Source organism: Mauremys mutica, chromosome 14 (genome assembly GCF_020497125.1).
Source record: "Mauremys mutica isolate MM-2020 ecotype Southern chromosome 14, ASM2049712v1, whole genome shotgun sequence".
Classification (NCBI taxonomy): domain Eukaryota; kingdom Metazoa; phylum Chordata; order Testudines; family Geoemydidae; genus Mauremys; species Mauremys mutica.
This window is the reverse complement of record NC_059085.1, coordinates 27,087,545-27,107,429: the sequence shown is the minus strand read 5'-3', so window position 1 is coordinate 27,107,429 and position 19,885 is coordinate 27,087,545. Positions and strand designations below refer to the sequence as shown.

At 42.4% G+C, this 19,885-nt stretch overlaps 1 protein-coding gene across 2 annotated transcripts in view; it reads left to right on the top strand.

Annotated features, from left to right (window-relative positions):
• RHPN2 (rhophilin Rho GTPase binding protein 2) overlaps positions 1 to 19,885 on the top strand; it is a 49,393-nt gene that overhangs the window by 25,776 nt on the left and 3,732 nt on the right. For both annotated transcript variants that reach the window (XM_044987035.1, XM_044987034.1), the window contains 12 exons: positions 71 to 199; positions 5,180 to 5,255; positions 8,021 to 8,098; positions 9,585 to 9,709; positions 10,646 to 10,812; positions 11,557 to 11,744; positions 13,357 to 13,513; positions 14,033 to 14,152; positions 14,725 to 14,916; positions 16,923 to 16,999; positions 17,085 to 17,231; positions 18,351 to 18,506. In XM_044987035.1, coding sequence (XP_044842970.1) covers positions 71 to 199; positions 5,180 to 5,255; positions 8,021 to 8,098; positions 9,585 to 9,709; positions 10,646 to 10,812; positions 11,557 to 11,744; positions 13,357 to 13,513; positions 14,033 to 14,152; positions 14,725 to 14,916; positions 16,923 to 16,999; positions 17,085 to 17,231; positions 18,351 to 18,506 — 1,612 coding nt within the window. The remainder of the gene's footprint in view (positions 1 to 70; positions 200 to 5,179; positions 5,256 to 8,020; positions 8,099 to 9,584; positions 9,710 to 10,645; positions 10,813 to 11,556; positions 11,745 to 13,356; positions 13,514 to 14,032; positions 14,153 to 14,724; positions 14,917 to 16,922; positions 17,000 to 17,084; positions 17,232 to 18,350; positions 18,507 to 19,885) is intronic.

Here is a 19,885-nt window from a genome sequence, read left to right as displayed (position 1 = left end):
GAAGCTGGTGTACAATACAGAGCCTGTTCTCTGAGAAGTCACAGAGGTGCATATCTCTTTCTCTTTGCAGAGCAACCACCAACAACAAAGTGCGAGAGCAGGCACTTCTGGAACTGAGTTTTGTAAACTCAGACCTACAAATCTTAAAGGAGGAATTAGAAGGACTTAATATCTCAGTGGAAGTTTATCAGAATATAGAGTAAGTGAAAATCTATTCTATTATCAACCCATCTTTTGTTTACCAACTGGAAATAAAACTGGTGCTGGATGAACGTGAATGCTGGTCAGTAATTACATGAAAAAATAGTGAATAAAGAACATGATAGAAGGAGAATATACTTTCTGTTAGTCAACAGTCTGACCACATAGTCTGTATATTAGTCGCTCTTTGTGCATCTGCCTGAGCTGCCGCAGTACCTTATGGGAGTTATAGTTCAAGGTCCCTCATGCCTCCATTCTCCAATATGGACCTTGCTCCAGGCCTGACTACATCTCACATGATGCATCACAGTCTCTCCCTTGTAGCTAAGCTGCCACTGTGGTGCATGAGGCACTGCAGAGGTTCAGCCCCAGGTAGAGAGCAGGGGAGCAAGGCCCACAGAGCCGGGTTTCTCAAACAGGGGTTGCCCTTGGGGGGGAGGGATGGCTCAGTGGTTTGTGCATTGGCCTGCTAAACCCAGGGTTGTGAGTTCAATCCTTGAGGGGGCCTCTTAGGGATCTGGGGCAAAAATTGGTCCTGCTAGTGAAGGCAGGGGGCTGGACTTGATGACCTTTCAAGGTCCCTTCCAGTTCTAGGAGATTGGTATATCTCCAATTATTACCTTTAAAAAAAAAAAAAGTCCCTCAGCCACACCGCTTCCAGCAGCTCCCATTGGCCTGGAGCAGCGATCCGGAGCCGTGATCGGCCGGACCTGCAGACGGGGCAGGTAAATACACCAGCCGGCCCACCAGGGGCTTTTCCTACACAAGCAGCAACCCCTGTTTGAGAAACCCTGCCATAGAGGAAAATGGGGGCAGCTCCCATTAGACACCGCAGCAACTCAGGCAGACACAAAGATTAATATTGTCCTGATGTGAAATGAAACATTTTGTTTTTCCCAAAGGAAAATTCTGCCAAAAACAAGTTTCCCACAGAAAATTTTCACACACAAATCTCATTTTCTGAGAAAATGTTTTGTTCAGAATTTTTCCACCTCTCAAACATGCACAGGGAGTGCAGTAGGGAAGATGAAAGTGACAGCTGCTGTAGTGACAGAAGGGGAAGCAGGTTTGTGACAGTCTCCAGAAGCACATACATACTCCACCTCTCCAACCTCCCTACATGTCCTTGAGAAAATAATTTAAAACATTCTGCTCTTTGATGGTGAAGACCAGTGTTACTTCTAATTTTTCCCACCCATGTGCAGAATGAATTTTGTTATGTGTGACACATCACCTTCATATTGGTGCATATAACAAAATTCATGTGGTGGGGGTGGGAACAAGGGGTTTGGAGTGTGGGAGGAGGCTCAGGGCTGGGGCAGAGGGGTAGGATGCAGGGGAGTGAGGGCTCTGGCTGGGGGCATGGGCTCTGGGGTGGGGCCAGGGATGAGGAGCTCACGGCTGGGGCAGAGGGGTAGGGTGCAGGGGTGTGAAGGCTCTGGCTGGGGATGCAGGCTCTGGGGTGGGGCCGGGGATGAAGGGTTTGGGGTGCAGGAGGGTACTCCGGGGCTACGGTGAGGAGAGAGGGCTCCCCCTAGCACTCTCTCCCTGCAGCAGCATCTAGGCTGGGGAGGAAAAGTGCCTCTCCCCGCCATGGGAGCTCTGGAGCTGGGGCTGCAGGATAGGCTGTGTCTGGGCCGCTCCGGGGCTGGTCTGCCCTGGCTACGCCTGGGTCTGGGCTGCACTGCCCTGGCCAGGGCTGGTCTGCGCTTCCCTGGCTGTGGCTGGGCCACTCCAGGGCTGGTCCGGGCCGTGTTGCCCAGGCTGCACCTGAGGCTGGGCCCGATCCGGCCATGCTGCCCTGGCCATGACAGGTCCGGGCTGCAGACTGAGTTGGGGCTGGAGGAGGGGCGCCCCTCCCGTGGCAGGCTGGGGGTTGTGGGGGGTGCCCCTCCCCTGGCCACAGCAGGTCCCCGCTTCTGGCCACACAGCTTACAGGGGACTTAGGTGAAGACCCAGGTTTTGGTGAAGATATTGTGGCTGGAGAGTGTTGGAACAGTGGCCCTTGTGACTGTCATTTTAGTTGATCTCCTTTGAACTATTTCCTACATTTCCAATGCTGTTCATATAATAAAGAACCCGAAACTGCAGGTATTATCTTATGTACAGTCTAACCAAGTCTGCATAAAGGACACATCAATATTTTCTGTGTCAAAGAGTGGCACTCTTTCTCCATATCTATAGACCGTATACTCCCCTCCATTTACGCAGTGCAGAGAAAAGGGGAAAGTCCCAAATAGTGCTAAGAAGAGGGAAGCCATATAGGGGAAAAGGGGGGTATAGGGATATTACTACCTCAGTGACAACCTGTCTCCCCGCAGTGATTGCTACAGAGAGAGAGAGCAGAGCTCTGAGACCTGTACTTCTTAGGAGGGCTATATGCCCTTCTCTCCTGTTTTAGGCATGATGTGAACCATATGTTCGCCAGTTGACAGGGATCTCCTGTTGATCAAAGGATATAATAATGTGTCTTTATACAACTCTGGTAAGACCATCCTTGAAGAATGGATACAACTTTAGGCACTTTTTGACACTTTTTTAGACACCAGAAAGTGAGATAAGACAGATAAACCTGTCAAGCAAATCTGCTTCTAAACAGAGGGCCATATTTTCCCTCCACTCAGACCTGTGCAACCCTCACAGCAAAAACTGAGGGCAAAATTTGGCCCAGAAAGTTTCTGAGGTGGAGACAGGAATCCTGAAAATGCAAATACCACTTGTTTCTTTTGTCTTCCTATTGAATATTATACACTTATTCAGGAGGTGGGAGGAGAGTTTGCCCTGAGCATGTACATGACAATACTCCTGTAGCCATAAAAATACTCCTAGTGTGCCTGTGGGCCAATCCTTACGGCATGGTCAAAGGATATTTTTCAAAACTGAGTGTTATACACCCAGTATATAAGACTAGAGAAGTCTAGTACTTAATCTGTGGGTTTGGCACTTCAGTAGCTAAAAATAGATACTGAATGTCTTTACATTCATCTTAGAATTGGCAGAAACACTGGTGTCCATGGAAATTGTACACAAGCTTGGCTGCTTAATGAAGATGGATCATGAAAGAACATATTAAATCAATGTATAGTATTTTTAGTACCTTGGCTTTTATCAGATTATTTTTCAAAGGTAACTGCTGTAAAAGCATTGAAATAACAGTTCTTTCCAATATTTGGTTACATTAGACGTGTTGCACCCTCAAGTGTGTGTGTGAGTGTGTGTGGGTGTATTTGTGCCTCACTACCAGGAAGAATAGTTTTAACTCCATTGGGGCTCCACAGGAGCCCCTTGCAGATGCTGCCCGGTAGGTGAACTGAATAAGCACTGCTCCTTGGGGCCCTGGCTCTTCTCCTCCTCAACTGGCTCGGCCTACTTTCTGGATTGCGCCAGCCAGCTCTAGGGACCTTCTTATGCTAAGCTGGAGTTGTGAGTAGATTGCACTGCTGCTCCCCTGGCAGACTTTTCACCACCAGGGACATGCATCCCAGGTTCTGCTGGCTTTGCTGATAGAAACCTGTGAGTGAATCACTCCCACAGTATTTCATAGTGAAAATAGGTCACTATGAACAATTATTAGAAAGTCATTTAAGTGTTTGCTGGAAAAAGAAAATATCAGATAAACATATCCAGCTGCCAAGGACACTTTTTTTTTTTAAACAAACAGACACTATTCCATCTTTCCCACTCAACACGTTGTAAATAATAACTGGAAGAAATCCTGACATCTCTGTTTGAAATGTGACATTTTGCTTAGGAAAAGAGCGGTACAGACAGATTTCAGAGTTGGGACCAAATGCTCATGATCTCCTTATTCATATGAGTAGTCCCACTAGCAAACAATAGGATTACTCTTATAATGTGATCAAGAGTTTTATTTTCCTTGTGGATCAAGGGCTTTTTGTTTTTGGTTTTTTTAACATTGCCATCTTTTACCTCCTCACCCTTCGTGGAGATGCTTCTCAGGGTTGAATTCTTCCCCCACCCTAACATTTTCTAAAAGTTAAATACACATGATGCAGTGGTTCTCAAACTTTTTACTATCAGGCTCCACTTATATCAAAACCAGTGACCTCAGGCCTTACTTTCCAATGTGCTAGAGACAATTTATATATATCAGACATTGATGGAATACTAGAATATTGAAGCATATGGAATTATCATAGCCCTTACCTGTGTATGTCTCCCTGCAGTGGCTGGTTTCTGCACATGTGGTTTATCCAGATGTGGAAAGATTGATCCAAACTGATACAGACAAGTGATCTGTCAGTCCCCACTTTCTGTTTCCTTGGCCCCCTCTTCCTCTGGGGGAACAATGGCTCAAGGGCAACTCTCATTCCCTTCAGACTCTTTCCCTTTGAGCTTCCATCCCTATGCCTATTCCCCGATTCTGTCCCTCTCACCACACTGACAAATGCAGCTGGCATCTGCCTCCTCCTCCCCCAGTGTCTCATTCTGGCTGGGCACCAGCAGGGGAGATAGAGGAAGGAAGAAGAGACCAGACAATTTTCCTTCACTCCTTACTCACATCACAGAGGCCCCTGGTGGCCAGAAGGAGTAATTGTACACTGTAATTGTAATTGAGACTTGAAGGCAGAATAAACTCTTGGGGAATCAAGAGCTCCCCGTCCACAAAAAAAGTTATTGGAGTCTCCTGATAAAATCTCTTACACTGCAGCTGTTTACTTCACTTCTGTCATTCCTGAAATAGGCGCATTCATGTTTGGGTTTTATAATAATTATTTTTTTAAAATATGGAAAATAACTTGTGTGGGACAGAACAGTTTGTGTAAAGGGAGAGTTACACAATTCTGAAATGCTTAAAGCCTCCTAGTGCAAATAAAAAGGTGCATGTTACATATGCTGTCATCAAGAGACATAGCTCCTTCTCTCTATGGTCACATGGAACAACACAGGTAATTTTGCCAACAGAACAACAGAAAATAAGGAGTTAAATTTCTATTTGTCTTTTCTTTTGCCACAGAGAGACTTTTAGCATTCCCCTGATACCACTTGGCCTGAAGGAGACTAAAGAAGGGGACTTTACAATCCCTCTTAAGGTAAGTTTCGAAGATACAGATTTTAGAATCAATATTTAACATGTAACACTGCTGTACGGTTGAAGGTGCGCAGCACTGTGTGCAAATTCTAAACATATTTTTATGCTTTATTTGCACTAATCTGATCAAGAACCAAGAATTTAGCACACCAAGAATTATCAAGGATTTGAGATCAGTTATGTCCTTCAGAGGATCTTTCCCAGAGACTTCAATGGATTGACTGTTGATTTACATTTGTGTGAAAGCTAAATCAGGCCCACTGTCATGGGTGGTGGGTATCAAAGGCTGGGGATGCTAAGCCTCCCCAACCCAGGCAGTGACCCCACCCACGCTCTGGCCCGAGGCCCCACCGTTGCTCCTTTTCTTCCCCAAAGCTGTCAGGGTCTCAGCCAGAGGCGGCTTGGGCTGGCTGGGTTAGGGCAGGCTGGCATGGGGTGGCTGGAAGGGGTGAGTCGGGGCTCCTCTGGTTGCGCTGGGGCAGGGCCTCGGGCAGAAGGGGCAGGGCTGGGGGAATATTGGGGTTCACCCACTACCCATGCCCACTGTTCTATGGCCCAGCTAGTGATGATGATAATAACAACCACCACCATTTATTGTTTGTACACTGCCCAAGTTTGTTCTTGGTGCTCTACAATACAAATTAAACAAGGTCCCTGTCCAGATGTTACAGTCTAAATAAGGACTAATTAGATATACTGAGTGTACTCACCTTTTTCGCCCCCTACCACGAGGGCAGTTGGGGGATGGTTTGGCACCCAGGAAGGTAGTCCAAGTGTATTCAAGTGATTCTGATTTAGACTAAGATTTTCTGCTGGGGAGGAAACGTGGCCAGAGCATGCTATGCCTGGGGGCAGGAAGAGGCTATGGTGCAGAGGCAGCTATGGCAGCTCTGCACTAGGGGAATACCCAGCTAGGACAGAGGAAGCCCCAGTTATCTCTGTGTGCCAGTTTTAAGGGGGCTTTAATGGTGCAAAATAGTTTTACTGGGTCCAGGGATCAGACCATGGATCCAATTTGCTCCCAGTTACATAGGTGTAGCTGCCAGTGCAGTCACATGAAATTGCATTTGACAGAACTGAGAGCAGAATTTGGCTCCTATAGAAAATGTAGTCTTTAACATTTTTTCAATTAAAAGGTCTTTATTACTTCTATGTTTTGATTAATTATGTGATATAATTTTCTGTGAACATTATAAAGATCATCCTTGGGGCACGCAAAGTCTATGCCTGTTATGGATATTTATTCAGATGAGCTCAGCTGTGTTCAGCATATTTGTATTTGAATTAGATAATGAAATCCATGGAAGAAGGCTTTCTTTGCCAGAGGCAGGGAAATAAAACAATTGGGAATAATTCTCCATGGAGCAAGTAAACAGCAACAGTTTTACCAAGCCAAGAGCCACTTGGATTCAGAGCTTCACAAGGGACTTTAATCTGCATTCTTTCAAGCAAAACTCTTACTGACTTTAATGGGAGTTCTGTCTTAGAAATGAGTATATGTTTGGAATCAAGGAGAATTCTCTTTGGGTTTTCATTGACAGCTACTGTACAAGTTCTACATGCTACTTAGTGGGAAATAGTGAGAAAGAGCTTTCTTCTGATTGAAACAGCTACTACTTTGGATCCTTTTTTAACTTTATAGCTCAAATTCAGAGGATGAATTGTAAAGCTGGTGTAAGCAGGGCCGGCACTTCCATTTAGGCGACGCACCAGGATTTGGGGGGGCGGCATTTTGCCACACTCAGCGGCAATTTGGCGGCGGGGGGTCCTTCCGCGCTCCGGGTCTTTGGCAATTCTGTGGCGGGGGGGGTCCTTCCGCGCTCCCGGTCTTCGGGGCACTTCGGCGGCGGGTCCTGGAGCGAGTGAAAGACCCGCCGCCGAAGTGCCCCGAAGACCGGGAGCGCGGAAGGACCCCCCCGCCACAGAATTGCCACCAACGACCGGGAGCGCGGAAGGACCCCCGCCTAGGGCGCCAAAAACCCTGGCACCGCTCCTGGGTGTAAGCTAAACTCCCTTACACTAATTGAGACTCCCACATACAGACTCCCTTAGCTCTGTATACCCCCTCATCTCCTACTTTGGGAGTCTAAGTTGGTGCATCTAACCATGACAAGGAGCCAGAAGAAGGTGTAAGCTGAAAAAAAACCACATCCTACTTTAACTTACCCCTCGGAGTCAATGGAGTTACACTGAAGTAAAATGAGAGTATCAGCTCCCCTTCTACTAACTTAGACTCCCTTAGACATCACTTAAGAATTTGGTCCCACTTCTTCATCTGTAGGTTATTCTTGATTGGCGATATTCTGCTGCCATTTATACCAGTGTAGTTTCATTAAACTCAGTGGAGTTTCACCAATATAAGTAAGAGCAGAATTTGGCAGAATATCTCTATTAATGAATTTTCGTGATCATTTGATTCCCTTGTTGTTTTGTATTTAATAGGTTCAGGTGTCAATTTCAAAACTATTAACTCAGTTTGAAAAAATAGCAGAAAAAATATTATAGCTGTTTAGATTCCGCTATGCAAGATTGGAGTTTCTTATATTTGATACAAGATGAAGATATTACCTTGAAATCTTGTCTGTTACAGTTTCCCCCCTTTTTTGCAAATCTGATATATATAAATACACCACCATTTATTACTACTGAGTAGAAACTTTGCAAATCATGAGATTTTTAAATATTCAGGACACTGTTCATATTTGCAGAGAAATCAAAAACTTTGACCTGGAAGAGTAAGGGTATTCCACATTTTATTTTGTTTAGGACTTTATCCTGGAACATTACAGTGAAGACAGTTCTGACTATGAAGATGAAATAGCTGATCTTATGGATTTGAGACAAGTAGGTTTGATTTTGCATGTTAATTCTCTTTGTGACTGTGCCACCATATCCAATTTTAATCTTGCAGATTTTTATTAATAATGTTCATATATGGTTAGATTGTGGCACTCTTAATGACTAATACTTTGCTCCAGGTTACCTTACTTCCATTGGTTTTAGCTCCCAAGATATATAAAATGACAGCCTCCATATCCCAAGGACTCTATAATGCAACATTTCCATCAGTGATGTGTAAGTCTCACTGATAAAATTTGCAAATGACAAAGATTGGCAGAATGGTAAATAATGAGGACAGGGTAGTCATATGTGTGATTTGTATCACTTGGCAACGGGGGCTCATTCAAACAAAATGGAAGAGTACAGCTGTATGTAGAGTTGTACATCTAGGAATAAGGAATGCAGACCATACCTATAGAATGAGGAGAGTGGGAGGACTGAAATATGGAAAACAGTATCAGCAAGACTCTTTGCTGCTTTTGATGGAAAACAGTGACTTTGAAAAGGATTTAGGGGGTCATAGTGGACAAATACCTCTGTATGAGCTCCCAGTGCAGTGGTGTGGGAAAAAAGGGCTATTTCTCACATATAATCCTGCATTTTGGCAAGGGTTTAGACTAGATGACCTTGTGGTCCCTTCTAACTCTATTATGCTATGATATAGATAAAACAGGTGATGAAATGCTTGGGGTGATAAAATGATGTAACAGGAAAGCAAAGTAACTGAGCAGTTTAACACAACTTGTAAATTCAAAAGTATTGTTTGTTTTTTAAATATTGTTTAAATTGTAATGGGGGGATAAACTAAAGAGTTTGAAGTGAGGCATGAAAGCAGGAGTGGAGTAAATAGTAGGGATCTGTAGCACAATACTAGTAATTTCTATTTACTAGATGTTGTTCAAATATCAGAGAGGTAGCCGTGTTAGTCTGGTTCTGTAAAAGCAGCAAAGAATCCTGTGGCACCTTATAGACTAACAGACGTTTTGCAGCATGAGCTTTCGTGGGTGAATACCCACTTTGTCGGATGCAAGAGACATCCGACGAAGTGGGTATTCGTCTTGCATCCGACGAAGTGGGTATTCACCCACGAAAGTTCATGCTGCAAAATGTCTATTAGTCTATAAGGTGCCACAGGATTCTTTGCTGTTTGTTCAAATGTTCTTCTATAGTTCACACAATACCTACTGTCCAATATTGTATTTCAACATGTGTGAGATTTTCCTGTCACACACTGTCTCCCATGTGCCTCCTTAGGGCCACGTACAGCCTTCTCTCCAGCACAACTCTATTATTCAGAGTTGGGTGCACACATCAAGGGCAGGCTATGCCCCTATGCTTCTAATTCCTACATTCCAGACACTTATATTATGCGAAAGTCCCGTTGATTTTAGTTGAGCAGAACTGTGTTCTCAGTGTGTTACGTTATTCACACTGAAACTAAACAGAATGCATTGTGTGAATGTATGTTTTTACATATCTGAACTTTAAGGCCTGCCGTACTCCCAGCAGAGATGAATCCGGCATTGAGATGTTGATGAGCTATTTCATTCAACTTGGCTTTGTAGAGAACAGATTTTTTTCACCTACCAGACAAATGGGGGTTTTATTTACCTGGTAAGTTTGGATTTTTTTTTAGAACACTGTAAATCTTGAACTAGCTCTATGTAACTTGAAACACATTTTTCTTGGACAGTATGTTTTCATATTTATACTGATATGCACTCTCTTTAGTTTGTACAGTAAAGTTCTAAAGAGTTTCTACACTGGGAGTAAGGTCTATGAAGGGCCATAAGAATTCTCTTTAAACATCTACACATCCTACTTGGATTTTGGGTCTTGGTGCATATGAGCACATAGGAGCAGGTGGGGAATGAGCAGAGCCTTGACTACATCCTTACTACTTGCTGGGCAGCATGATGAGAATGGGGGGAGTATTGTGATTTGCTGCTGATACTCCTTGGGTGGTGCAATTTACACCTCACCCCTTGCTCAGGTTGTACTATGGAACACAATCTAGTCCTGTGTTATTAGAACTACAAGATTTATAGGCTAAGAGTATCTACTACTGTCTATCTTAATTTGTAATGAATAGGAAACACTACATAGTTGAAAATATCAGAGCACTGTAGAAAGACTTCTGCACTGGCTCAGAATGGCAAGTGCTATGATATACTGCACCATTATCAACGGGAGAAGAATGTGACTCAGTGAATTTAAATCTTGTGTTTGTGAATAGAACAGGAGACTCCTACCATTTGGTCAAGAAAAGCTATTTGAGTTCCAGTCAAGCATTGCAAGAAGGGAAACATTGCTTTTAAGAAAGCTCAATAAATCCACTCACTAGCTCCTGGAGCTCAGGGATATATTTGCATTACATGCATGTGATTATAAATTACCATAAGTTTCAGCAGAAGCAGAAAAGGCATTACAGATCCTGCTATTCTCTTCTGAACAATAAAATGAAAACATTGGTAACTCTGTGCTCGCTTGTCTTTTTATGCTTATTTCATTTTGCTTTCCTCTCCATTCCCTCCCCCCACGCTCCCCCAGGTATGATTCCTTCACAGGCGTCCCTGTCTGTCAGCAGAATTTGTTGCTAGAAAAGGCCAGTATTTTATTTAATATTGGAGCCCTCTACACACAGATTGGTACAAGATGTAATCGGCAGACCAAGCCCGGACTTGAAAATGCTGTTGATGCTTTTCAGAGAGCTGCAGGTATATAAAGAGAGAAGGAGCTGTGGTTCATTTGCATATTGAAAATATGGGGGAGGTTATTTCTGGGGAGGTCTCAATCTGTCTCTTACATACAGAGCTATACATTAGATATTGACTTTTCGTTTTATTAACACAGTCTAAACAGAAAAGGAGGTGGATTGAAACCCAAAGGTCCTCACAAGGATCTGTACTAGGCTTTAATTAAACATTCCTGTTAGCCGTAGTTTAACATTTCAAAAACCTGGAGCTGCTGTCTGAACAACATGTTTGGTAAAGACAAAGTGAACATTGTAGTTAATGATTAATTAGCTGTACATTCACCTTTTCTTTGCCTGTTCTCCATTACATCACTGTAACTGCATTGACTCGTGTAAATGAGTGTGATGGGAGTGGATAATCAGTCCTATAGCATCCAGATTTTAAAAACATTTTAAAACAATCAAATCTATTTTGATCCCCAACCAAGCTTATTGTCCAGTTGAGATCAATGGTAAATTTGCCTTTAACTCCGAATAGGAGCAGGATCTATGCCCATAATGAATCATTCGAGTGTCTATTCTGCTGTGTCTGTGGTAGTTAATGGGAGCTGCACTCCTTGAGGCAGAGGTGAAAGTAAAGCCGAAGATTTACCAGTACGGGGGCTGGAGCCGGCCCCCAGAAGGGACAGGGCCTCGGGTGGAAGGGGCAGGGCTGGGGGTCAGCCTTTTCTGTTGTAATAATTAGAAAAACTTTTTAAAAATTCAGGTATTTTAAACTACCTAAAGGAAACATTTACTCACACACCAAGTTATGACATGAGCCCGGCCATGCTGAGTGTACTGGTCAAAATGATGCTTGCTCAAGCTCAAGAGTGTGTCTTTGAGCAGATCAGCCTACCTGGAATACGAAATGAATTTTTCACACTAGTGAAGATGGCTCAGGAAGTTGCTAAGGTAAGCCATGAGACTTATTGTTTTTAAACCCACACCAAGTTTGTTTCCAGTGCCAAATCACTAGCTTAAAACTCTACCATAGTGCCCATTAAACCTTTAAAGCATTTTTGTGACTTTGGTTTAAAGAATTGAGTGCAAAATGCTAATTACTGTTAATGTTTTTAATACAAACTGAAACTATGAAGTTACAGGGACTCATGTCAAGTTGTTGGCACAGTATGAGAACCTAAAATGTAATCTGTTTGCAAGGTTGTATGTTCTAACAAATACAGCGAGTTATGATGGAAATACTGACACATCCTCAACAGTGCCACTAAAATAGGAACATAGGACCTCCTGGATCATTAAGTCCAGTCCCTGCTACTGCGGGTAATCTTGTCACATAATAAGAGCTGTTCCATTAAAAAAATGTATCTAATGGAAACAAATATCAGAACAGCAACTGGATAGTGAATAATTTATTTACTGAAGTTCTGTGTGGTTTATTTTAGCAAATTAAAGTACACAACTCCTTGTAATTCTCACAGAATTAATAAGATTCTTTCTGACAAAAATGTATGAGTAGTTATGACAATAGCATTTGATTCCATAAAGAAGATGACCAGCTCCTGCCCCTTGATCAACATGTGAAGGAGGTGTCAATTGCTTATGTGGCACCATTTATGCCCCTCTCCCATTAACTGCTGCCAAATGCTGATCTAGCTTTACTTCTGCAGCTGGAGACTGGGGTTGGCTATATATCCTGCCCACCACTAATGATCCTCCTCTTCTCTCTCCCCCCCCCCCCCCAAAATAAAACATTCACTGATCCTTCCCAGAGTTCTGTGTATTGTACTGGCAGCATGGTGGGCAAGAGTTAGTTATGGTTTGGTAGTGATGGGGTTGCAAAACTTTCACAGGTTTACTCGCAAATCAGAAGGCAGGCTCTGACATGGAAGATAATCCACCATACTCAATGGAGGGTGGTGACATTTGAACATAGGTAGCAACATGAGACATGAAGGTTCACTCAACCAATTCATATTATCAGATAAAGGTCATACAGTACCTGACTCTAAATAGGATGGGCAAAACTTGTCTTGCCAACCTTAAAGAGCCTCCACGAACCAAACTCATTTCACGTGTAACCTAATGTCAACTTTGAATCCAGCTTTCCTGAGCTGACAAATGTGTTAATTAAACCACTGATCTGCTTTACCCTCCTTTCAGTTGCATTTGTAAGCCAAGATTTGCTTGCAAATTATAGAACTGTGTGGATACTTATATTGTATAGGATATTTATATTATATTTCATATTGTGACATCATAAAAATTAGAGATGGAAAAGACCAAATAAGTGATTTAGTCCAATGCCATATAGGATTATTCTATACAATATATTTTACAGTGTTGTGTTCAGTCTGGTTTTAAATATCTCCAGAGATAAAGCTTCAATTTTCCTTTTAATTTCATCCCTCCTAGTCCTGGTGTCAGTGTAAAATTTCCTCTTGCTCTCTGTGGTGTAAATAAGCCTTCAAATATTTGTAAATAGTTATCATATCCCCTCTTGCTAATAAAAGAACTCCTAGTTTTAAAGGTAACTTCTCATATCTAGATGTGTGTTTTATTTTAGGTTGGAGAGGTTTACACGCTTGTTAACACTGCAATGAATCAGGCACCAATCAAGGCGAACATCCCTTATTCCTGGTCAAATATGGCAAAAATAAAATCAGACCATTACAAAGCTCTGGCACATTACTTCGTTGCTACTCTACTGAGTGACCACCAGTGTAAGAATCCTTTGGTTTTCTTTATATAGCTATATAAACAACTGCTATTAAGAAAGGTTTGTACTGAGGCCAGGACCGGGAGCTAGGAATTCCAGCTCTAATATGGACTCTTTCCATGGAATCTCTTTATGGCCTTGAGTTATTCTGTCATTTTAACATCTGGAATATGGAAATAATACTTTCTGCCCTTCTTTCCAGGAGTATTGAGAACGTTTATTAGCTAATACTTACAAAAAGAGGGTTGAAAAATGTTATTTATGAGCTAAATAATATTATCACTAAGTTAATCAGTTCTCATGAATAGAAAATTAGAGTTCAGGCAGCATTTAGTAAAATTAGTTCTTGATTTAAAAAAAAAGTCAAAATAATACACTAGAGTGAAATCATATATTTATAAGAATGTTTCCAAAATGTTATTACTTATTCTCTCCCTGCTTCTCCATCTGCACTCCACCTGCCTGAAGGTATCTGGCACAGAGACACATTAAAGTAGCTAATATTTTATGTATGTTGATATAGTGCATCCCAGCGATGATGAAGACAAACAGGAAAAGGTCTGGTCCCAACTGCATGACTACATGCCAGAAGGATTGACGTCCCTAACCATTTTAAGGGATAAAGTTCAGCGAAAACGATTAGGTAATTGCAGACTCCATTCAGCGAGTGTATAACTGTTCTAAATTACAATACAGAGAAATATTGTCTGATACAAATAAATCTAGTTAGCGGTATATATACAGAATTCAAGCTGTGGCAATAATGGGATTAATTGGGTTCTGTTACACCATGTAGCTCATTAAAATCAATTGAAATGTGGCAGAACGTAGTCCAACTTCTTGTGTTACAGTGACTCAGAATTATACATGAAGATGACTTACCTTTGCAAACGTCTCTATGTTAGGAATACATAGGCACTAAAAACACTGATGTTATCAAGTTAATCTTAAGCCAAGGGTTTGATTCTGCAACACTTAAGTGAATAAGTAATCTTTACTCATGCTGTTGCTCCCACAAAATCAGTGGGACCCACTCACATGAGAATCACTTAGTTGATCGAGAATCACATGATTGGGCCTTCAGCCTTGCCTTCCTGTGGGATAAAATGTTTGCTGAGGATTGTTAGAAAAATCATCTTAGCCTTATGTATTATTTACATTACAGTTAAAATAAATAAAAGGCAAACAATTGCTAATGGTTTCTACTTTCTTTAGGGAAAGCACATTTACGCAAGGCCATTGTTTATCATGAAGAAGCACTGAGGGTCTGTGGTTTGTGCAAACAGCTTCGGAATATTGACATTCTTCAGGAGATTCTGACAGTTGCTCACAAGCGTTCACTTACCAAGTATGAGCATGAGCAGGAAGATGACTTCCTGAGTTTAATGGAAGCTTCCACTGTCCTTCGTACGTATCCCCAACTGAAAATCAAGGTTTTCTAAAGTGACTAGAAATTTTGGGTGTCCAAGTTAAGGCATGTTAAAAGGGGCCTAGTTTTCAGAAAGTGGTGAGCACCCACTTCTGAAAAACCAGCCCCCCTTAAAGGTGTCTCAAGTTACACACCAAAAAATTTGTGGCCAAACTGCATGGAGAAGCATGTTTTGTACAGTGAACTTAGATTCACTGTTGATTAGTCCCTAAGTAACAGTGAAATAATTGTGCAGTTTTTCTACTTTGGTGCCTCTAAACACATTCATACATGTGGACGTCCGGTGTCGGGGCTCGGCCCTCTCAGGCGCAGCTGGGAACCAGGGCGCCTCACTACAGACAGCAAGTAGGTCAGGGTCCAGACCCTTCAGCAGGGGTTGAGCAAACAAAGAGTCAATAGGAAAAACCTCCTTAGGCCAGCGAGAGGGGGAGTCTGCCACCCGCGGAAGGGTGGCAGGGGGGACGCAGGCCCTCCCACTCCACTGCGTCCCAGCCCGGGGCCCTAACAGCGGCAGGTAGTCTGCTGCTGGGTCAGTGGGGATCCAGGCCGCAACACACTGACATTGGTTCGGGGTCCCCTGGAGCCAGACTGGTGTCGGCTACCCCCAGACCACTTCCAATCTCCCCCTCTCTGGGTACCTGTGTCTCGCCGGCATCCTCTGGTAGGTCCCAGACCATGGGTTCCTCAGGATACCAGGCAGGGGGAAGTGCAGGCAACTCCTCAGGATACCGGGCACGGGGGAGCTCAGGCAGCTCCTCTGGATACCGGGCACGGGGGAGCTCGGCCACCAGTGTCTGCTCTCTTCGGCGACCGGCCTCCAAGTGAGCGCCGGGGCTGCGCTTTTATACTTCCTGTCCCGCCCCTTGACTTCCAGGGGGCGGGAACTGGCGGCAGTGGCTCCATCCACTTTGGCGGAGCCTGAAGCTCGGCCCTCTCAGGCACAGCTGGGACCCAGGGCACCTCACTACAATACCATATAGGCTGGTTGCCTGAGATCGGATTTCAGGAAGCGTTCTTTGCACTTTCATATTTAGGGGATAATTGTAAGAAGGCCTCCTTAAAGTGTGTCAGTCTTCGGTGAATGCATCTTCCAGATGTTGTGGGCTATGGTGGATGAAGAAAACACCTTCTATTAATTAAAATCTCTCTCTGGCTACAAAATGTGGTTTACTTTGCATTATATTTTTAATCTCTTCCCACAGTTATTGGCATAAGATCTGTACTATAGGAGATCATATAGGAAAGAGAAATTAGTTGACTGTGAACTTGAATGCAACTGCTTCCTCCTGCATCAGTCCAGACCATCTACCCCTCTAAAAAGCATAAACAGACTGGGTTCTTTTCTTTGGGTTTTTAGTACATACTCTGAAGAAACCTTGTGGAACCTGACATTTCATCTTGCTAAGATAATGTCTGTCTCCACATGTTGATTTATCCTGAGGCTTGGAAGGATTAGATTTTTAATTGGCAAATGTTGATAAATGTCAGTTTTGCTGTACACATGCACACAAATATTTCCATCAATAATAATCAAAATTTACAAATTGGCAAAGTAAGAAAAATACTGCTTGAGAATTTATTGGAGTTGAAGGATATTTACTTTGTATATTTTGATATGTGATATTGACAATTTGGGTTTTAATAGTTAAAGTTTTAAGGTTTTGAATCTGTGTCTGTCATTAAATAATTGTCTGGCCCCGTTTCCCACAACTGTGAACATTTAAATTGATTTTAAAAAAGCCCTTAAAAATAAAAATAAAAAATTGATATGTTAAAATTGTAAAAAAACAACAACAAAAGTTGAGTTCTGACAAGCTTACTTGTCCTACAGTCTAGTAGTGGTGTAGGAGAAACTAACAGCTTAAGTGTAAAAAGGGGTAGCATGTGAAGCTTCCTCTGCCCATCCTGCCAATTGACAGCCAGAGACTGAAAGCTTCTATCTGGAACTTGAAAATGAGTTTATGTTTTTTCACTTTTGTTTTAGCTAAAACAGAGCATAAAGTAGAAATGATTGTTCCTCAGTTCTCCAAGGTGAAAGTGAAAGACTTCTTTGAGAGGCTGGTAGGTAGCACTCTATAATGCCCAATACTTGCTTGTGAGCCATTTTGCTGTTAATGACTACATTCTGCCACTCTGCATCCTACAGGGCCCATTGCCTGTGTTTTCAGCCAAGCAGAGATGGACAGTCCCACGCACTATTAATTTCCATTGTCAAGAAAGGGGATTGGGATTCACTCTTAAAGGGGGACCACCCGTGCAAGTTCACTGTCTCGATCCAGAGTGTTCTGCAGCAGTAAGTAGAGATTGGAGTTTTAATAATTTTTTTCTCTAGGTTCTTCCAAGTTTGCTGTGATTTCTCAATCTAGCCAAGTCATATGCAACAGTAAGGCACCCAGATTTGTGCAAATAAAATATTCTTTGTACCAATCACATCAGTGTGTTTTTTAAAGAACTAAATGTAATACCAACATTAGCCATTATCCATTTTAAATGAAAAAAAGACAAGATAAATGCAGTGATAAGTAATAATTTGAACACCTGAAGTCAGGAAATGCAACTCACCTGTATTGGCATTTCTGGATTTTAATTAAGCTGTTAAATGCAATGCCATACTACATACAGCGTCTGTAATTTGAGCAGGTTAACAGTGCAGTGTTAACTTTAACATTACCTGACTCTAATGTGAAGATTACAAATTTAAAATCTAAACTAGGACTGATTCCTTCTTTTGTGTACATTTAATAAATAAAGATGACCCACACATGCCATAATCAAATACATTATTCACCATCTATTTCAGAAGGTTGGAAGGAGAAAAGCCATGAGAAAAAGGGCAGTGCAGAGAGCCAAATATCAGGAAAGAAAGGAGAAAGAGTATGGGAGGGAAAAGAATATACTGGTGCTCCCTAATAGGTAATCCTCTTTTGTGAATGAGAGTAAATGGAAAAGGAGGGATACAGAGAAGAGAGAACATTCACAAGAGAAGAGGCATAACTAAAGCACAGTAAAAGGCAGAAGCATAAGACTAAATAATTTTATATAAAGTACAAATTAAAAAAAGGGAAGAGCAAGAAACGAAAAGGAAAAATATTACAGAAGGATAAAACATCTAATAGTAAAATGATGGGAATGCCAAACTAAACAGTTTTAAATATTTAAAGATTTTTATGAATGAAAAATAGAAAAGCAAACACCACAAACAGGAGATAGGAAAATGTAATAATTATACTCTAATCAAATTAATATATGGCCGTTCACAAAAAAAGGCAATTTTGTGTGCATTAAAATGGTGCTTGAGTGTTTTGTCCTGTGCTGTCTGATTGATGAAACCTGGAAGGGGAGAAAAACACCTTTGGAGAAAAATGTTTCAACAACTCCAGCTGATGCTAATTTGCACTCCATTATTTTACAGTTAAAGGGTCTGAAAGAAGGAGACTATATTGTTTCAATTAATGGCCTGGATTCCAAATGGCTGGGAGTGAATGACGTCTTGGAAAAGTTCAAAAGCATGGGAGAGAACGACATTGAGATTAAGGTTATTAGTTGTCAGGATACGATGGCTTCTGTGGTAAGTAATGAGACAGCTACTTCTCTAACCTGAAGAACACTCAGTACATTGAAAAAAACTGCCTCAGTTTGGGTTTGCTATCTAATTTGATATAGCCAGATGTCGTGGATTGCTGGTGAATCTAGGCCTAAATCCAGCAAAGCACTTAAACATGTGTTTAAAGGATTCCATTGCGATAAATGGGTCTACTCACATGCTTACAGTTAAGCCTACGTGTAAATGCTGTGCTTAATGAAGGCCCTAGGAGATTCCTATATATGTAGGGCCATCTTGCCAGATTTAGCAGTGAAACTCCACAAAGACTAATCCGACTGGTAATTCCAAGAGTTACGTCAGTTTTCTTTCCAAATTGACCATGAGGGTGGAGATTGTCTTCTGTAGCTCCTCCCTTGACCCAAAATTGGTATGGTGCTCTGCCCCGAAACTCAAGGGCGGGGGAGGGTCTTGAATTCTGCAAGGAATTCCTGTAGCTGTTGGGACATCTAGCTAGGCTCATGGACCCCCTCCCTGCTTCCCACTCCATGGCATCATGCCTTCCTCAAGAGCCCTACTTCCATGAAGTGCCTGCTGTGCTAGAGAGAGCGCCTGCAGCCTGGTGCAAGATGTGAGTCAGCAAAAGCCATGCTATGACCAAATGTCAGGCCCTGTCATCAAGCAGATGCTCGCTTACAAGTTCACTGTCTGGTACATGAACTTAGCAAAGGCAGGGCAAGCATTGCTAAAACATAGGCACTTCTAAGAAGTACTAGGTACTCATGTAAACACATTCCAGGTTAGTATATGTACACCCCAACGTAGAGGTATAATATAAACACTATCATAGGAGATGGTACAGGAACACACCAACCCTGAGTAAGACAGGGATAGTAGAACAGGATAAAGAATGAGGAAGCTTTGTTCAAACCCACAGGTACAAGGCATAGGATTGGTAACCTACAATATCAGGAATGTAATACATAACTTGTTTGTATCAATGGATGAAAGGAAAAGTCATAGAAGGGTCACCTTTGTCCAGCAGAGGGGGCAGCAGAAACTTCTGCTGTTGACTGAGCTGGTCCATTGTCACGAGCATACATGTATTAGTGCACCTGTAACCATAGAGCCAGGGCACTAGGACCGTGCTTTGATGACGACAAACCTATCTGAGTGCCTTTACCATCAAACCAAGTCTGTGGTCTTTCTGGGTAGTGCTACTGAGGTCTGTTGAATCAGCTATCTGCGCAGGGTTGGGACCGCATATGGAGAGAACACTCATGCATGCCAACTCCTGCAGTAAACAAATCTGAATGCTCCCGCAGAAGGACCAAGAGCGGAAGTTTCACTGTGTGGGAAACAGTTTACTACTGTGTCAGAAACCATGGTAGAGATTTGGTTCTAGC